Source organism: Megalobrama amblycephala, linkage group LG12 (assembly GCF_018812025.1).
Source record: "Megalobrama amblycephala isolate DHTTF-2021 linkage group LG12, ASM1881202v1, whole genome shotgun sequence".
In the NCBI taxonomy this organism is placed as follows: domain Eukaryota; kingdom Metazoa; phylum Chordata; class Actinopteri; order Cypriniformes; family Xenocyprididae; genus Megalobrama; species Megalobrama amblycephala.
In genome coordinates, this window is record NC_063055.1 from 31,355,117 (window position 1) to 31,372,768 (window position 17,652).

Here is a 17,652-nt window from a genome sequence, read left to right on the forward strand (position 1 = left end):
CAGACATCTGGCATCAACAAGGCAATTTCACCCACAGAACTGCCACTCACTGGATATTTTACTCAAACCAACATCCACGCCCCATTCCGTCACTTAAATCGTCTTTCTTCCCCATTCCGATGCTCAGTTTGATTCAACAGATTGTCTTCTTCTTCTTCTTCTTCTTCTTCTTTTTTTTTCTTGCTTTACGGCAGATCGCAGACATTTAAGCGCATTACCACCACCTATCGCACAAAAGGACAGATTGTCTTGATAATGTCTACAGGCCTAAATGCACTGAGGTTGCTGCCATGTGATTGGCTGATTAGATATTTGCGTTTACGAGCAGTTGAGCAGGTGTACCTAATAAATGGCCAGTGAGTGTACATACAAATGGGCAAAATATATGAGGAAAACTATAAAATGTATTGAAAATAGGCTATATTTATATAAAATATATTTTAAATCTGTATTAATTTTGAAATGTTACAAAACATATACAAAAATATCTGTCTTTGCTATATAGGGAGAATCTTTTTAAAATTATTTAAAAGCTAAGTTCATCTTAAAATCAGTTCAAATGATAAAATGCACTCTGTGTCCTGTAATTGCTGTTTTATCAGTTGTAAAAAATAATAAACGTAACACGATTCTCTTCTCAGGGTAAAACTGAAGAAAATGCCATCCATACGAGAAACCCTCAAGGAGATGGATGTCACACCAGATCAAGTGTTTTCTGAGATTATGCCGAAATATGATGAACCGTCACCCACTAACGGCACAGCTCCAACACCTCTGATCAACTACTTAGATGTAAATCAGAGTTAAAAATGGAAAAGATCGACAATTCTGAGCATGTTTTATAACTGTAATTCTACTGTCTATGTCTCTCTTGTTTTTCAGACTCAATACTTTGGTGAGATTAGTATTGGTTCACCAGCTCAGATGTTCAATGTTGTGTTTGACACGGGTTCTGCCAACCTCTGGGTTCCCTCACATAGCTGTTCTCCTTTATACACAGCCTGCTGTGAGTGATTTGCTTAAAGCATATAAATCTAAAATCTTAAAAAGTCATTTTATTATCTAGCTGTACTTTTTACAATGAAAAGCAAAACCTGCATTTTTGTCCTACAGCTCAGTCTTCCTTTCTCCATATGTCTCTTAGTCACACACAACAGGTATGATGCTTCCAAATCCCACACGCATATTTATAACGGCACAGGATTCTCCATCCAGTATGCTTCTGGAAACGTCCGGGGATTTCTGAGTGAGGACGTGGTTATAGTGAGTAACAAAAACATTCATTTATGAATGTAAATCATTGGGAATGTTAAGAAATAAGTTTAAAGGGAATATCTTTATGAAAAAAGCTAAGTTCATGAGACGTATAGATGAATTATATAATTGACCGTACTATTATAATAAAATTAATAACATGCAATGGAAAACCAGAACCATAATTTGCACACGGTTCTTGACTGAGCTGTTTGACCCTTGACCTCTAACATCTTTAGGTGGGTGGTATCCCGGTGGTGCAGGTTTTTGCAGAGGCCACAGCTCTTCCTGCGATCCCTTTCATCTTTGCCAAGTTTGACGGAGTGTTGGGGATGGGCTATCCAGATGCAGCCATTGATGGAATTACACCCGTGTTTGATCGCATCATGTCTCAACATGTTCTAAAAGAGAATGTTTTCTCTGTGTACTACAGCAGGTGAGCATCAGCATTTCTTAGGGTAAGCAAAGGGGGACATCAGGCAAAGTGGGGCAAATATATGTCACGATTAAATACCTTGTCATTTTTTGCCACAAGAGCTTTGATTCGGCCGTAAGTAATCAGAGCATGCTGATATACAGCCATATTGCATGGCTACAAGTGTGATATTGCATTTATACAACAGTTCGATGGCACCAGTGTGAAAATAAATAAGAAACAACAACTGTTTTTCTTTAAAAACCCTCTTTTGTGAGGGACCACTTTCTTTCTGGCATGGATTCAAATCTCAAGTTTACAGTTTAACAGGTGAGCCCAATCCTCTGTTACTAATCCTAAAATGTAGGACAAAGGAATGTTGAGTCGCTTCATTGAAACTCATTGCAATATGTAGAGTATTATGAGAGAGAGATCGACTAAGTGAGTGCATTACCTGCATCGTAGCTGATATTCTTCGTCAATCATAATCACAAAATCAGTTTGAATGTCTGCTGAGGAAAGCGATATCTTTATCTTTGTCCTTTTAACATTTCAGAAGATTTCTCATGACAGCGCTAGTCAATGCATTTGTCAGTTGTGTCTCGTAAGATGTTGTTTAAAGTAAAAACTACGTCCTTGTTTCCTTGTTTCAGTCCATTTCAATATAAAAGTCTTTGTGACCTGCCTGACTCACTCATAAAGACAGTCTTTGCCGCCATTTCATGGCATATTAATGTAACTTTCACTGAAGTCGAAATCAATAACAGACTCTTTCAATATGGCAGTATAAGAAGTAAAATAGGAAATAAACACAAGCAAACAGTTCAGTCAAACTTGCAAAAGCAGCGCTCTTGTTAGTACAGTTTAATACAGTTAGTACAGTTAGTACATTTAATTTCAATGTAAATATAAAGTTATGAAACTTAATATAGCCATTCAGCCAAAAATATTAGCTCTGGAACAAAACAAATTATACCTAATGTTTAAACACTATCTACATAAGAGCCAGTGGCAAATTCCCAAAGGACTGGCCGAGATGAAGCTGTTCTCTGCGGGTACATGAGTGCTGAACGGTCGCTGACAACCTGGAGCTCGCATCTCCGAAAGCATCTAAACAAATTTTCAAATAGGTGTAATATTTACATATAAATCGCATATCTGAGGTCTAAACAATTACATTCTCACCTAAAAAACTACATTCAGTTACAAAATAACAGTAGTATCTATAAAAATATGGAGGGTTTGGTCATCCTCCATGACATTCACTGTGAGAATGCTGACAGTGGAGTGATTCAAGTGGTGAAACGGTTCCCGTGGCAATGATGGTAGAATATCGCATGGCTGGAAAGACCTCTCAGCCAGTCAGAAGCTGCATCTGAATTGGCATTTAGATATATTTACAGACCGTTTATTGCAGCTCAGAAGTGGCATTTACACTGAAATTACAATTGCATTAATAACGCCATGAGTTTAAATAGGTATTAAAGTTCTGTCATCGTTTACTCTCCCTCATGTGGTTTCAATCCTGTATGTCTTCCTTTCTTCTGTGTAACAGTAAAGGAGATAATTTGAGAAATGTCAAATTTGCATACAATGGGAAGGCAATGGTTACTAAAACAGTTTGGTTACCAACATTCTTCAGAATATTTTATGCTGTCACTGTACATTGTACAGTGTAATACTTTTGTATCTAAATAATACAGTTGCAAGCCCATCTGTTACTAGTGCATATCTTTGTATGTATATGTATCTGTAAGGGACCCAACACACGTCCCTGGTGGAGAGCTGGTGCTGGGGGGCACAGACCCGAATTACTACACTGGATCTTTCCACTATATGAATACCAAAGAGGAAGGCAAGTGGGAGGTCATCATGAAGGGGTAAGAATATTATCATCATCAATTTTAAAGAACAATAATGATTTCCTGCTATGTAGCTTTTTCTGCCATTCTACATCTGCTTTACATCACAGTTTTCACAAATACTCCTGGTTGTAATAGATATCCTTTATCAGTTTATACAAGGTTTCCGGTAGCCATCCGTTTTTAATTTTGAACAGAATCTCAAACCATTTCCAGAAAGGTAATCAATCCTTGCTCTGTGTCCTTTAAAGGAATAGCAGACCCAAAATTCAATCATACACCCATCCTTATGTCGTACCAAATCCATATGACTTTTCTTTTTAATCCTTGGAACACAAGAATCGAATGACAGTGCTGGTTGGCCTTTTCCATGCTATTGTGATAATGGAACTTTAAAGCTTAAAAGCCTAAAAAAGACACAAAAGCACAATAAAAGTATCACAGAAGTATCCGTATAACTTGTGCATTATATTTCAAGCCAATAATAACATTAGGGTGACCAAATGTCCTGTTTTCCCAGGACATGTCCTGTTTTTACGTCCTGTCCTTACGTCCTGTCCTGGCCTTCCTGGTTGTTTTTTATAAAGTGATGAAAATGTCCTGGTTTTCATTGTTTTTGGGCCATTAAATTGACCGGTGTTATGAGATTTTCGGTTTCTGAGATTTTTGGTTTCCGAAGGCGGAGCATACATTAATATAAATGAGTTTCGCAGACATGCGCGATTGCATGTGCAACTGAGAATATTAGTATCACGTTGTATCTCAAGACAATAGTGGATTTTTCCATAAAGGTAACTATATTCTCAGCGTCGCAGCTGACTTATGTCTAAACTACACTTGTTTACTTCTAGGTAACAGTTTATAATGTTTTCCTTAGTTTGCACGATTGGTGCAGTCGTCTGTAACTGAATAACAGATAGGCCTACTTTGTGTAACAGCAGAGTAACCTACAGCTATCGTCTACTATGAGTTCAGCTCGTTGTGTTCTTCCATTGTACCTTGCGATGTAACAGCTGATAGGCCTAAATAAATTTCTTTATAACTTTCATGCTTGTTTGTTAAAGGGTTAGTTCACCCAAAAATGAAAATTATGTCATTAATGACTCACCCTCATGTCTTTCCAAACCCGCAAGACCTTCGTTCAAATTCAGAACACAGTTTAAGATATTTTAGAATTAGTCCAAGAGCTTTCTGTCCCTCCATTGAAAATGTACGTACGGTGCACTTTCAATCCTTTCCATTGAATTGATTCCATTGAATTGATTCCATTGAACTGATTCCATTGAATCCTTTCATCTGTCGGCGTTGGTAATGCACTTTTACGTCGCCGTGGTTGTTTTTGGCGATTAGGACATCCGCGACATGCACACTTACGCACCATTTTAAAAAATATAGCAATACCAAAATACAAACAATGTAGAATAGCTTGAATACAGCGTGCGTCTCCCTCAGACTGTAAACGAAGCTCGGGCGCACCGGATAACACGTCAGCAGCATCACTGTCCGGAGCAGAAGGGGGCGGTAATGCACCAATAAGCTGGATGCCAACCGCCGTAAAACAGGAAAGAAGAAGAAGAAGAAGAAGAAGCGGAGTCGTGAACGTGGATTGACAACAGACCCGGAAGAGAATACAATGCTGAATAAAGTCGTAGTTTTTGTTATTTTTGGACCAAAATGTATTTTCGATGCTTCAAAATGTCGCAGATGTCCTAATCGCCAAAAACAACCACGGCGACGTAAAAGTGCATTACCAACACCGACAGATGAAAGGATTCAATGGAATCAGTTCAATGGAATCAATTCAATGGAAAGGATTCCGGAAGAGAAGACAATGCTGAATAAAGTCGTAGTTTTTGTTATTTTTGGACCAAAATGTATTTTCGATGCTTCAACAAACTTCTAACTAACTCTCTGATGTCACATGGACTACTTTGATGATGTTTTTATTACCTTTCTGGACATGGACAGTGCACCGTATATACATTTTCAATGGAGGGACAGAAAGCTCTCGGACTAAATCTAAAATATCTTAAACTGTGTTCCGAAGATGAACGGAGGTCTTACGGGTTTGGAACGACATGAGGGTGAGTCATTAATGACATCATTTTTATTTTTGGGTGAACTAACCCTTTAAGCGACAAAAAACTGCTGGGAATGATCAGCTCAACAGTAAAATATAGATGGGCAAACAAGGAGGATGAGGAAGAAAAACAGGATAAAGAAGAAAATGAGGATGAAGAAGAAAACTAAAGATATAGATATTTTTGGTTAGTTTTTGTAAGTTTGTGAGAGCTATTTTTGTTAAACTTGGATTGCTAATATAGCAGAGGTATTTTTTTTAGTTATTTTATTATTTATTTATTTTTCTAATACAGAAGAGAAATTATTTCTATGATTATTTCATTCGTTATTTTTGAAACTTGTCATAATAAAACATGTTGGGTAACCTCTGAGAAGCCTATATGAATTAATGTCTTTGGTTATAGAAAGTATTTTGTAATATAACAATTTTCTATCCATATAGAGGAGGCATACTTTAAATGTGTTGAAATTATAAGGCATCTTTGAGTAAACTTCGAGTCACCCTAAATAACACATAATAATAGATTTAAGCCTCCCCAAAAGTGGGTAAACTACCTAATTACACAGGCATCTTTGAGGTTAAAGTGATTATTATTTTTTTTTTTTTTGCAAATAATGAATTACAGTCTCTTTTTGTTTAATTACCACAGTAATACTTTGTTCCTCTGCAGAGTGTCTGTGGGGGCAGATATGCTGTTTTGCATGGACGGATGTTCTGCTGTGATTGATACAGGCTCCTCCTACATCACAGGCCCCGCCTCCTCCATTTCCATTCTGATGAAAACAATCGGGGCCATTGAACTGGCAGAAGGAGGGGTACGTTTTGGTTAGCTGACCTTACGGAGATTCCTTAAAAATCTGTCCTTGTTTAAAAAGGCATACATATAATCTGTTAATAATAAGAAAATGGGTTTAAGAGATTAAGCTATTGAAAGATGAAATTATTTTTTTCCGAACCAAAAAGATGAATCCACTGCTTAGCAATACAAACTACAGAAACTGAACTTAAGCTTTGAAAACAATATTATGAAAAATCTAAATCTCAGCAGTGGCAAACATTCAAACTTCTCTACAGCTATAAAAATAAATGTGTTCCAGTTGTACACAAACAGAGCACATTATGCATGATGGACCTCAGCAATGGCAATTCATTATAAGTTAGTAGACAAATGATGATTAAAAACCTACAATTTCACACTGCAAACCAATTTAGGATGATTGATCATGCGCAGATATATGAAACATGGCATCCCGTATACTACTTCTATAGCCAATGCGAGATTTTGAGCATTAAAACCTGTTTCTTATTGTTCTGCTTCCTTTTCCTGTTGCACAACTCTATGGGAACAGCTGCTTTGCTCTATAATTTTGGCTGTGCCTCATAAATAATGTCTGAAGAGCAATTGGAATGATTGAAAGCTGATTTTTTTTTTTTTTCATCGCCGATGTGGTTAATGATATTTAATGTGTAAAATGTGTGTGTTTCTTTCCTTTCAAGTGTGAAGTTTCGTGTCATTTCAGTTTTGCAAAATGATGCAGGATTGTTGTCTTTGTGTGGTTTTAAAGCTATCATTCACTCTCTCTCTCTCTTGCTCTGTTTACAGTACACTGTGAGCTGTAATCTGGTCAAGTTGTTGCCCACTGTGGCTTTTCATCTTGGTGGTCAGGAATATTCTCTCACAGATGAAGACTATATTCTCTGGGTGAGGACTTTATATGCATTTATTTTAAATAAAGGGTTGCCTATTAACTAACATGTCACATTTGGTGGTGCTAATGTTAGAATAAGTGATCAAAGGCTTTAATTTTCTCCTCATGTACACTGACTTGAGATGCAGAAGGTTATATCAGTAGCCTGATAAAGCTTATTTATTTATGGAGAGTGTTGTCTCATGACCAGATGTTACTTTTTCTTAGTAACCTTATGTTATTGTTCCGATTTGCTTGTGGAATAAATTTATCATGGTTGACTATCATGCCTTTTGTGGGAAGCCTAAAGCTGGGTTCACAATGTACAATTTTGGGCTCAATTTGGCTGTCTGAGACAAATGTTAAGAATTCTAAAAGATTCCTCTGATCCTCGGCCAAAATCAGAAGCCTTTGATCGCTAGTTTGACATGTTCGCTGACAGCCAATTAATGACTGTTACGATCAAGTTTTACCTCCAACTAAATTGAATGCATGTCAACTGAGGTCCCACAGTGTGGCTTACAGCTGTATGTTCATACAGTCTGAAAATCAACAGTCGTAAAGGACTGTTATAAATCGTACAGTGTGCACCCGGCTTTATCCAAACCACTAGGTGTTAGTAGAAGCAAAATCCCTTTAAGGCAAGTAATTTCACTTGGTAGCCATCTTTGAAATGCCTCTCTGGCAGCTATTTCAGTTATGCAAATTCATCAAACATCAAATTTTCAAAAGCTGTTCACCAAGCTTACTATTATATTTCACATTTGAAATTACAAATGAAATCTGACAATAACGGTCTCATAAATGATGATTTTTAAATGTTCAGATTATGACAAAAATCAGCATTTTTCAGGCTGGACCAGTCAATGCACATGTGCGGTCATAAACGCAAGTCTCAGAACCCTGTCTGTTTCTATAGAGTGCATTAGTGCCCGTCCCTTTTACCAACATACCATCGATTAAAGGGTTAGTTCACCCATAAATGAAAATTCTGTCATTAAATACTCACCCTCATGTGGTTCCACACCCGTAAGATCTTCGTTCATCTTCAGAACACAAATTAAGATATTCTTTATGAAATCCGAGAGGCATCTGACTCATCCATAGACAGCAATTTAACCACCACCACTTTCAAGGTCCAGAAAGGTAAAAACATCGTTAAAATAGTTCATGTGACTGCAGTGATTCAACCTTAATTTTATGAAGTGACGAGAATAATTTTTGTGCGCAAAATCAAAACAAATATAACAAATTTATTCAACAATATCTTTTCTTCTCTTTCCTACACTGTTTACGTTCAGTGCTTCCAGGTTGTATGTCAGAACGCCTATATTCCTGTGATATACTGTAGGAGCCGGCCAATAATGAGTCTGTGTTCTGACGTAGAACCTGGAAACGCTGAACTGTGTCTACAACACTGACAGTGTAGGAGGTCTTACGGGTTTGGAACGACATGACGTGAGTAATTAATGAGAGAATTTTCATTTTTGGATCAACTAAGCCTTTAAGTAACCAATAAGGTACGAGAGGCTGTGCTGTATCATGAGTAAGTCACGGCTGAAGGGCTCAAAGCGGAGTGCCTGCAACCCCTTCACTGTGACTTATTCATGATACAGTACTAGCTTCGAGTTGTTATTGCTTTTATAAAACGGTTACCATACAATACAAATATTAAGGTGCCCTCGAATGAAAAATTGAATTTATTTTGGCATAGTTAAATAACAAGAGTTCAGTACATGGAAATGACATACAGTGAGTCTCAAACTCCATTGTTTCCTCCTTCTTATATAAATCTAATTTGTTTAAAAGACCTCAGAAGAACAGGCGAATCTCAACATAACACCGACTGTTACGCAACAGTCGGGGTGTACACCCCCAATATTTGCATATGCCAGCCCAGTTTCCAACATTATAAAAGGCATTAGACAAGGGCAGCCAGTATTAACGTCTGGATGCACAACCAAATCATCAGACTAGGTAAGCAAGCAAGAACAATAGAAAAATGGCAGATGGAGCAATAATAACTGACATGATCCATGATAACATTGTCTTTCTAAATGTTTCATTAGCATGTTGCTAATGTACTACCATCGTTTTTCATTTTTGGATCAACTAAGCAGTCTTTAAGTAAGCAATAAGGTACGAGAGGCTGTGCTGTATCATGAATAAGTCACGGCTGAAGGGCTCAAAGCGGAGTAGCCACGGAGCACTATCAAACTCATTCAAAATCAGAAGTAAACAATATAAAGTATACAATACTCACATAATCCGATGAATGCATGACGAACCTTTGTAAAGATCCATTTTGAGGGTTTATTCTGTTTGAACTTTGTTAAGGACTGTTTAGGCAGCGTGAGCTCTGTGGGCGGAGAGCACGGGATTTAAAGGGGCCGAGTAAAATCGGCGCGTTTATAATTATGCCCCAAAATGCAGTTAAAAATTATAAAAAAAAACTATGGGGTATTTTGAGGTTACCATACAATACAAATAGGGCACATTAAAGGGATAGTTCACCCAAAAATGAAAATTTGATGTTTATCTGCTTACCCCCAGCGCATCCAAGATGTAAGGTGACTTTGTTTCTTCAGTAGAACACAAATGATGATTTTTAACTGCAACCGCTGCCGTCTGTCAGTCAAATAATGGGAGTGAATGGGAACTCTATCAATAAGAGTCAAATAAACATGCACAGACAAATCCAAATTAAACCCTGCGGCTTGTGACGACACATTGATGTCCTAAGACATGAAACGATCGGTTTGTGTGAGAAACCGAACAGTATTTATATCATTTTTTACCTCTAATACATCACTATGTCTAACTGCGTTCAGCATTCGCTTAGTGAGGTCTGATCACGCTCTGACAATGGTAGTGATGTCTCGCGCTTATACTTCTATGAGTGATAGACATCACTTCTGTTGTCAGAGCGCGATCAGACCTCACTAAGCGAATGCTGAACGCAGTTGGACATAGTGGTGTTTCAAAGGTAAAAAATGATATAAATACTGTTCGGTTTCTAGCACAAACCGATCGTTTCGTGTCTTAGGACATCAATGTGTCGTCACGAACCACAGGGTTTAATTTGGATTTGTCTAAGCAAGTTTTTTTGACTCTTATTGATAGAGTTCCCATTCACTCCCATTATTTGACTAACAGATGGCAACGGTTGGAGTTAAAATCATCATTTGTGTTCTACTGAAGAAACAAAGTCACCTACATCTTGGATGCGTTGGGGGTAAGCAGATAAACATAAAATTTTCATTTTTGGGTGAACTATCCCTTTAAAGCCAAAAATATATATTTCAATGCAACTTTAATGAAGTAAAATCACTAAAAGGCTTCCTTCCACCAGGAAAAAAATAGTCCCTGACCATGAACAGCAACAGAAGTTACATTATTAAACCATTAGATGGTGGCAAAGACTGCCTTTATCATGCCTTTATATCATATATGCCTTTATTGTCAATCAGTAGCAAAGACTTTTATATTGAAAAGACTGAATTGTTGTGAACACGGAACAAGACGCAACTGACAAATGCTTTGACAAGCGACTGTCAGTCAAGGAAAAACCCCTTAACTGTTAAAAGGACAAGATAATACATCAGACTTTTAAACAGATTTTTTTATTATGAACATAGGACTGACCTGAAGGAAAATGCTAAATCTGAATGCAGGTAATAAACTCGCTCAATCGATCTCTTTCTCACAATACTCTGCTACATAATACAGTAACCTTCAATGAACCACAATAAAGAGTGGTTGCTAAGGGTGTTGTGTAGTGATACACAGAACCGTTGGGTGAAGCAGTCATAGCCATGTTTTATTGTGAATAAAACACAGCTATTGACCAATCAGAATCAAGGACAGGAACTAACCGTTTTATAACAAGTTGTATTTCTTTGCAGCATTACTGTGTAAATGTGCTGTTGACCTGGTGCCATGAAAAAAACAAAAAAAAAAAAAAAACTGCCTTGCCTCACATGATTGAGACTCGGGTAGAGGCCAAGCTGATGTTGTGGTATCTTTCACAATTTCTCTCAGATGATGTTTTACTGGGACACAGCAGAAAAATAGTCTAGAGGTGCCCTAAATTCACTTAAGCTTTGACTGAAGTGTTGTTTTCATTATTGCTGACTCTGTACTACACTGTCAATCTGGCGTTTCATTTAGCATTAAAGTCTGGAATCGATTTCACTAATTGGAATGACTTTTTTCATTAAATTCAAAATGCCTCATGTTGTATTTGCATGTGGTTTTCCAGATGACTTCTAAAGTGCAGCATCTGTTTTGAGATTCATCAGTCTATGTATGGACTTGCATTAGCTTTTCTAATGTCTTTTTTTCTTCTCCTTACAGCAGTCAGAGTTCGGGGAGGACATCTGCACTGTCACATTCAAAGCATTGGATGTGCCGCCCCCTACTGGTCCCATCTGGATACTGGGTGCAAACTTCATAGCTCGATACTATACAGAGTTTGATCGGGGAAACAATCGCATTGGCTTTGCTCGAGCAGTCTGACAGACCTGGGTTTTCTACTATCCTAAAATCTTATCGTTATCACATATACACAACAACATATTGGCTACATGATCTGTCACATTAATAGCAGATAACCTAAGTTAAAGATTCCCTTGTGAAAAACTAGTAGACTTTAGCATACTTTTAAAAAGAGTACTTGTTATGGGAATAATATAATTTAAAAGAATATCCTTAAGTACGAACTGAATGTAATGTTTTCGGACTCACACTTGCATGTTTTTTACAATTCAACTAATATAGTTTAAATTTATAATAAATGCAATTAATTTAAGAGTATTTTGTTGACGCACAGTATTGGAATTAAAGGGATAGTTCACCCAAAACTGAAAATTATCCCATGATTTACTCACCCTCAAGCCATGGTGTATATGAATATCTTCTTTCAGATGAACACAATCAGAGATATATTTAAAAAATCCTGGCTCTACCAAGCTTCAAAATGGTAGTGAAGGGGGGCCTTGTTTTGAAGCCCCCAAAAATGCATCAATCCATCGTAAATATAATCTATACAGCTCCAGGTGGTTAATAAAGACCTTCTGAAGCGAAGCGATGTTTTTTTTTTTTTTTTTGTAATAAATCTATATCCATATTTAAAACTTTATTAAGTATAATAACTAGCTTCCGTCAGACAGCCGTACGCATCGTTTTGCGGCGGAAGAGTAACCCCTGACCCGACACATGACACAACGATGAACATGGAAGTGCAAAACAAACACAGGTCATGAATTAGAAGTCTAAAGCAAGAAATTTTAAAGAGAAATTTCGGACGATTTCGATGTATGAGCTTCAGTTTGTTGCCCAGTCCTATTTGTTTAAACCGCGAAAGGCATCTAAGCTTACGCTACTCCTACATCCTGCATCATACATCACTTCAGGGGTTACTCAGTTGCCGCTCAAAGTCGACTTGCACAGTATTGCTAACGTTGTCTGCCGGAAGTTAGTTATTTCAATTTATAAAGTTTTAAATATGGATATTTTCCTAACAAAAACACATCGTTTTGCTTCAGAAGGCCTTTTTTAACCCTCTGGAGCTGTATGGATTATATTTATGATGGATGAATGCATTCTTTGGGGGCTTCAAAACAGCACCCCCCAAAACAGCACCCCCCACCCCCCAAAAGAAAGAAGATAGTCATATACTGGTTGAATGGTGAATAAATCATGGGATAAATGTTATTTTTTGGTGATCTATCCCCTTTAAGTACATATTTATATGTAATTTTATAATTGTCTTTGAAATATGGTTAAAGTTACTGCTGAATGTACTGACAAGCATTTATGGAAAACTAAAATATACTTTAATGTCATTTCTATTGAAATTTGTATGTCATGTATTTAATGATGAAGTTGCAATTTAGTACATTTTAACTATATTAACTTTAAATGTAGTCACACTCTACACTATATATCAAAATTATAATCAAGTACTTTACATGTGCTGTATGTTAGTCAACGCATCTCACTAAACTACTGATTAATAAAAAAACATAATAAAACTTGACATTAAAGTGCACTTTTTAAAAGTGTTTTAAGAAGCATAGTCATGCAAGTGTACTCTAAGTACACTTACGTGATCTTTAATTTCATTATATCATCTGCAAGTACAGTTTTTTTTGTTTTTAAATACACTTTTAAGATTTGAAATACTCTACAATTGCACATTCAATACACACTTTTTGTGCCATAAGGTCAGAGGCCAGGGCTGATATTGCTAAAACTCATTCTGAAGTCTGACTTCAATAGGAATTTATTTGCACATTTATTTTCCCACGATCCATAAGTGAATTAAGATAGGAGGTTGCTCTTCGATCAGCAAATGTAATGTCTTCTGTCAGTAGTGTTTTGCAACACCAGAACAAATGGGTTTATAATGTATTTTACGAACTAGCTCAGACAGAGAGAAAAATAGACAATGCAGCATTCCCTTGAGCAACACATTGTGGGTTTTATTGACCATGACATTTGGTTTTAGTTTTAGCTGAATGTTTATTAATAGCTTTGAAAAGAGGAGTAACTCAAAAAAAACACACCCTTTGGACTTCTGCACCAAAAAAGTTATAAAACCTTATAGTTATAAAATGTATTTATATAAAAAAAGTTATATAAAATATATTTATAGTTACATAAAACAATTAATCTGTGTAATGATATTTACATGCAAACAAAAACCCATATACCCAAGAAATGCATTTAGATTTTCCATTACTATAATCACCATGTATAAGACATTAGATGTTGTTGCTATAATCTTCAAAAGATGCATTATGAACTGGTTTCACATGTTATTATTAGTGTCCTACAATGTGTGAATGATGTGAACACCCAATAAACCAAAAACAAATGGAGTGTTTTTAGTTGGCAACACTTCTTTCACCTCTCAGAACATCAGAATCCAAACACACATATGATGCGCATATGAGGCAAACCAAAGGTCAGGATGGATGGGTATAAATGTGTAATATCTCTTAAAATGTTTACCCCTTCTGACCATCCTCATTTTTTGTCCCGTTATGTACTCTGGAAGCTGTTACAAAACCACAGGACTGATGAACAGTCGTGGAACATCTTCATTACTATGGCGCATTCATCCAAATAAACATTGACTGAAGACATTCCATGGTTCTTATTTTTGATGTTTTTGTCTCTATGTCTGTGCATGCTTAGAAACTTGCTTGTCTTGCAGTGTTTCTATTGAGAAAGGTTGTGAAATGGAATGCAAGATGTGATCTCCTGCTGTTACAGTCACGCTGAAGACGCCTTCCTCAGCAGGAGCTACAGATTTTATCACTATCTTTCTCTCTTTTTCTCATTCTATCTCCCTCCATTCCTGCCACACATTCTTTAGCTGGTGTGTAGAGTTATCATCACTGCTGTCAGTTTTGAGGTTATATCAGCTATAACAGATGTTCAACATACACAGTGTATTTTATTAGATAAAATATTAAATAAAAAATTGATTTCAAAATGTTTTAGGGAATATTGTTTTAATTGGTTATCAGTTTCACTTTTCAGTGTCACTTTTCTTAGCTGTTAGTCTTTCATAATATGACTTTACCAAACAAAAAACAGTTACTCAATGACATTATCCGCCAGGAAGTGACATCATTTTTGGTGGGAAAACAACAGCACAGTTTAATAAATTCTGGGATGTTTTGTGGTATTAGATTTTATTTTTTTTTTACTTTAAATAGTGTGATAAAATAACTTTCTTTCATTGTGCTATATTACAGTTTAAAATTTAGGGGTAAGTATGATTTTTTTAAAGAAATTAAAACTTTTAATCAGTGAAGATGCATTAAATTGTTCTAAATTGACAGTAAAGACATTTATAATGATATAAAAAGGTTTCTGTTTAAAATAAATACTTTTGAACTTTCTATTCATCAAAGAATCCTAAAATGTTTTCAACATTGATAAGAAATGTTTCTTGAGCACCAAATGAGCATATTATAAGGATTTCTGAAGGATCATGTGACACTGAAGACTGGAGCAATGTTGCTGAAAATCCAGCTTTGCCATCACAGGAATAAATTACATTTTAAAATATAGTAAGATAGAAAACAGCTTTTTAAAATTAATAAAATTTCACAATATTAATGTTTTACTGTATTTTGATCAAATAAATGCAGCCTTGGAGAGCGTAACATGAGCTTTGCATGTTCTTTTACAGGTTGAACAAATCAACATATTTTCTTAGGTCACAAGTGGCTTGTTCTTTATCATTTCCATCAGACAGTAAGAGTGAAACTTAACTAGATGAAAACCTAGAAAAAAACAAAGCAAAAGTTATTTGCTTTGACAAGCATTTTTCAAGAAACACAAAAGCAGACACTAAAAAACAATAAAGATAAGAGTCATCTGAAGACAAATGTGATGAAACTTGCCCTATGTCACCAAACAGACAGACACTGAGCATTCATCCACAACATCCTTCCATTGTTCCTGTATTTGTCCTTCCAAAAAAAATATGACTAAAGGTCTTATCTGAGCTATCATAACTCGCATTTATTGACTACACAGCTAAATTTAAAAGAAGCTCACTGATATCTTCCAAATTAGATGGTAGATATGCTGTTTGGTCCATGCATGTGATATTCCCAAAGGCATATTCCATTTTCAAAGGCACATTTCAGGAAAATATCAAGCATAGGTTTATCCAAATCATATTGACATGTAATAATACATAACATTTACATTCCCTTCCCCTTAAGGCAACTCCATTCATGAAAGGGTTAGATAGTAGATCTGTCCTCACAGTCAGTCTTTACTGGCTTTTGTTCAAGGTCAGCTATCTCATCATCAGTTTATTGTTGTTTATAACCTCAGTCCAAGTATTTTTGAATAAAGACAGTAATTCTTCATTTGTTGTGAAGAAGAAGTAAGCCATACACACCCCCTGTTATATACATGTGCTTTTCTTTATTTAAAAAGTTCTTGATAATGTAAAAAATTAATACAGGGTTGTTCAGTCAAAATAGAGAACAAAATGCGCCTTTTGTTTGCAAACTGATAACTTCAGTGCCCTACATCAGTTTGTCCTTAGATCAAGCACACATGCAAGACATATGATCTGCTCATCTCATGCTCAGAAGTGCTTAACACAACATTCTGTGTCCTTCTCATTTGCAAAACTGGAATAAATAATATGAATGTTTGAAGTATTATATTATATTATATTATATTATATTATATTATATTATATTATATTATATTATATATATATTATATTATATTATATTATATTATATATATATGTTATATTATATTATATTATATTATATTATATTATATTATATTATATATCATTACAGGATGTCTGGTACAGTTTATCAGCTTATATGACATTTTTCAGTTTACCAGATTACAGTTGTCTGGTATTGTCTGTGCTATGCACACTGTCTCACATGTTGGCATTCTATTCTGAGTTATTTATTAAACTTTCTGTTATTTTTCTTCATTGGATATAACATGACAGAATACCAAACCCTCAGAAATGAGAAGAAGAATGGACATTGTGTCTATCAACGTTGCCCCAATGAGGAGCAATAGAAGTTTGGATGGAGCAACAGTTTTCCTCTACTAGAGTGGCAGAAAACCACTATACGTGGAGGAGTACCTTGACACCTGCCATCGTGCCACCTGCGATGACATCTGTTTAATAGAGGGATTTTGGTGTGCTCTGGACAAAGATCTCCACTTTATCATGCCCCGTGGCGATCCCTGCTGGACACTGGAGGCTTATATCAACTTTGCACTATGGGTTAATGATCCGCATTCACAGTGGGCAAAGCAGAGGATGACAGCAGACTTGTCCAGCCACACCTCACAGACGTCGCACAACCAGACGCAGAGCTCAGCCCACCATCACCCCTCACCATGGAGACAACTATGCCAGAGGCCCTCGCAGGTGGAGAGCTACCACCCTACCGTGGATACAGAACCTGTGATGACAGCACCAACATACGCCCCAGAACTGAAGCCCCATTGTGAGTCTGACCAGGGGTGTGAGCTGGCAACATCTGTCCCAGAGGAAATATTGGTGGAGACTGATACGGGTGAGGACTCGTTAATAGACTGGAACACTGTGATACTGCCTCCCACCCTGCCCCACCCTGAGTTATTTATACTCTCATCATCATTGCTGGCTTTGTCCAGGTCAGAGGCTGAATCTTCGCCCTTTATGAACTTTGAATTTTTGTCAGTAATCCCGTCCAGCCTCCCTCTCCCACCTCCACTACAGAGCTTATACAGTCCTTCAGCCCTGCCTAAGCTGGATGCCTGCAGCCCTTCATCTTCCCCTGTGATGCTTTG

General features: G+C 36.6%; 1 protein-coding gene across 1 annotated transcript; it reads left to right on the forward strand.

Annotated features, from left to right (window-relative positions):
- The first annotated feature begins 361 nt into the window (after positions 1 to 361).
- ren (renin) lies at positions 362 to 12,330 on the forward strand. The gene is made up of 9 exons (XM_048209762.1): positions 362 to 404; positions 642 to 792; positions 883 to 1,006; positions 1,145 to 1,263; positions 1,494 to 1,690; positions 3,427 to 3,549; positions 6,285 to 6,429; positions 7,218 to 7,316; positions 11,659 to 12,330. Exons 1-9 carry the CDS (start codon positions 373 to 375, stop codon positions 11,818 to 11,820), a joined length of 1,152 nt encoding a protein of 383 aa, XP_048065719.1. The 5' UTR covers positions 362 to 372; the 3' UTR covers positions 11,821 to 12,330.
- The last annotated feature ends 5,322 nt before the right edge of the window (positions 12,331 to 17,652 follow it).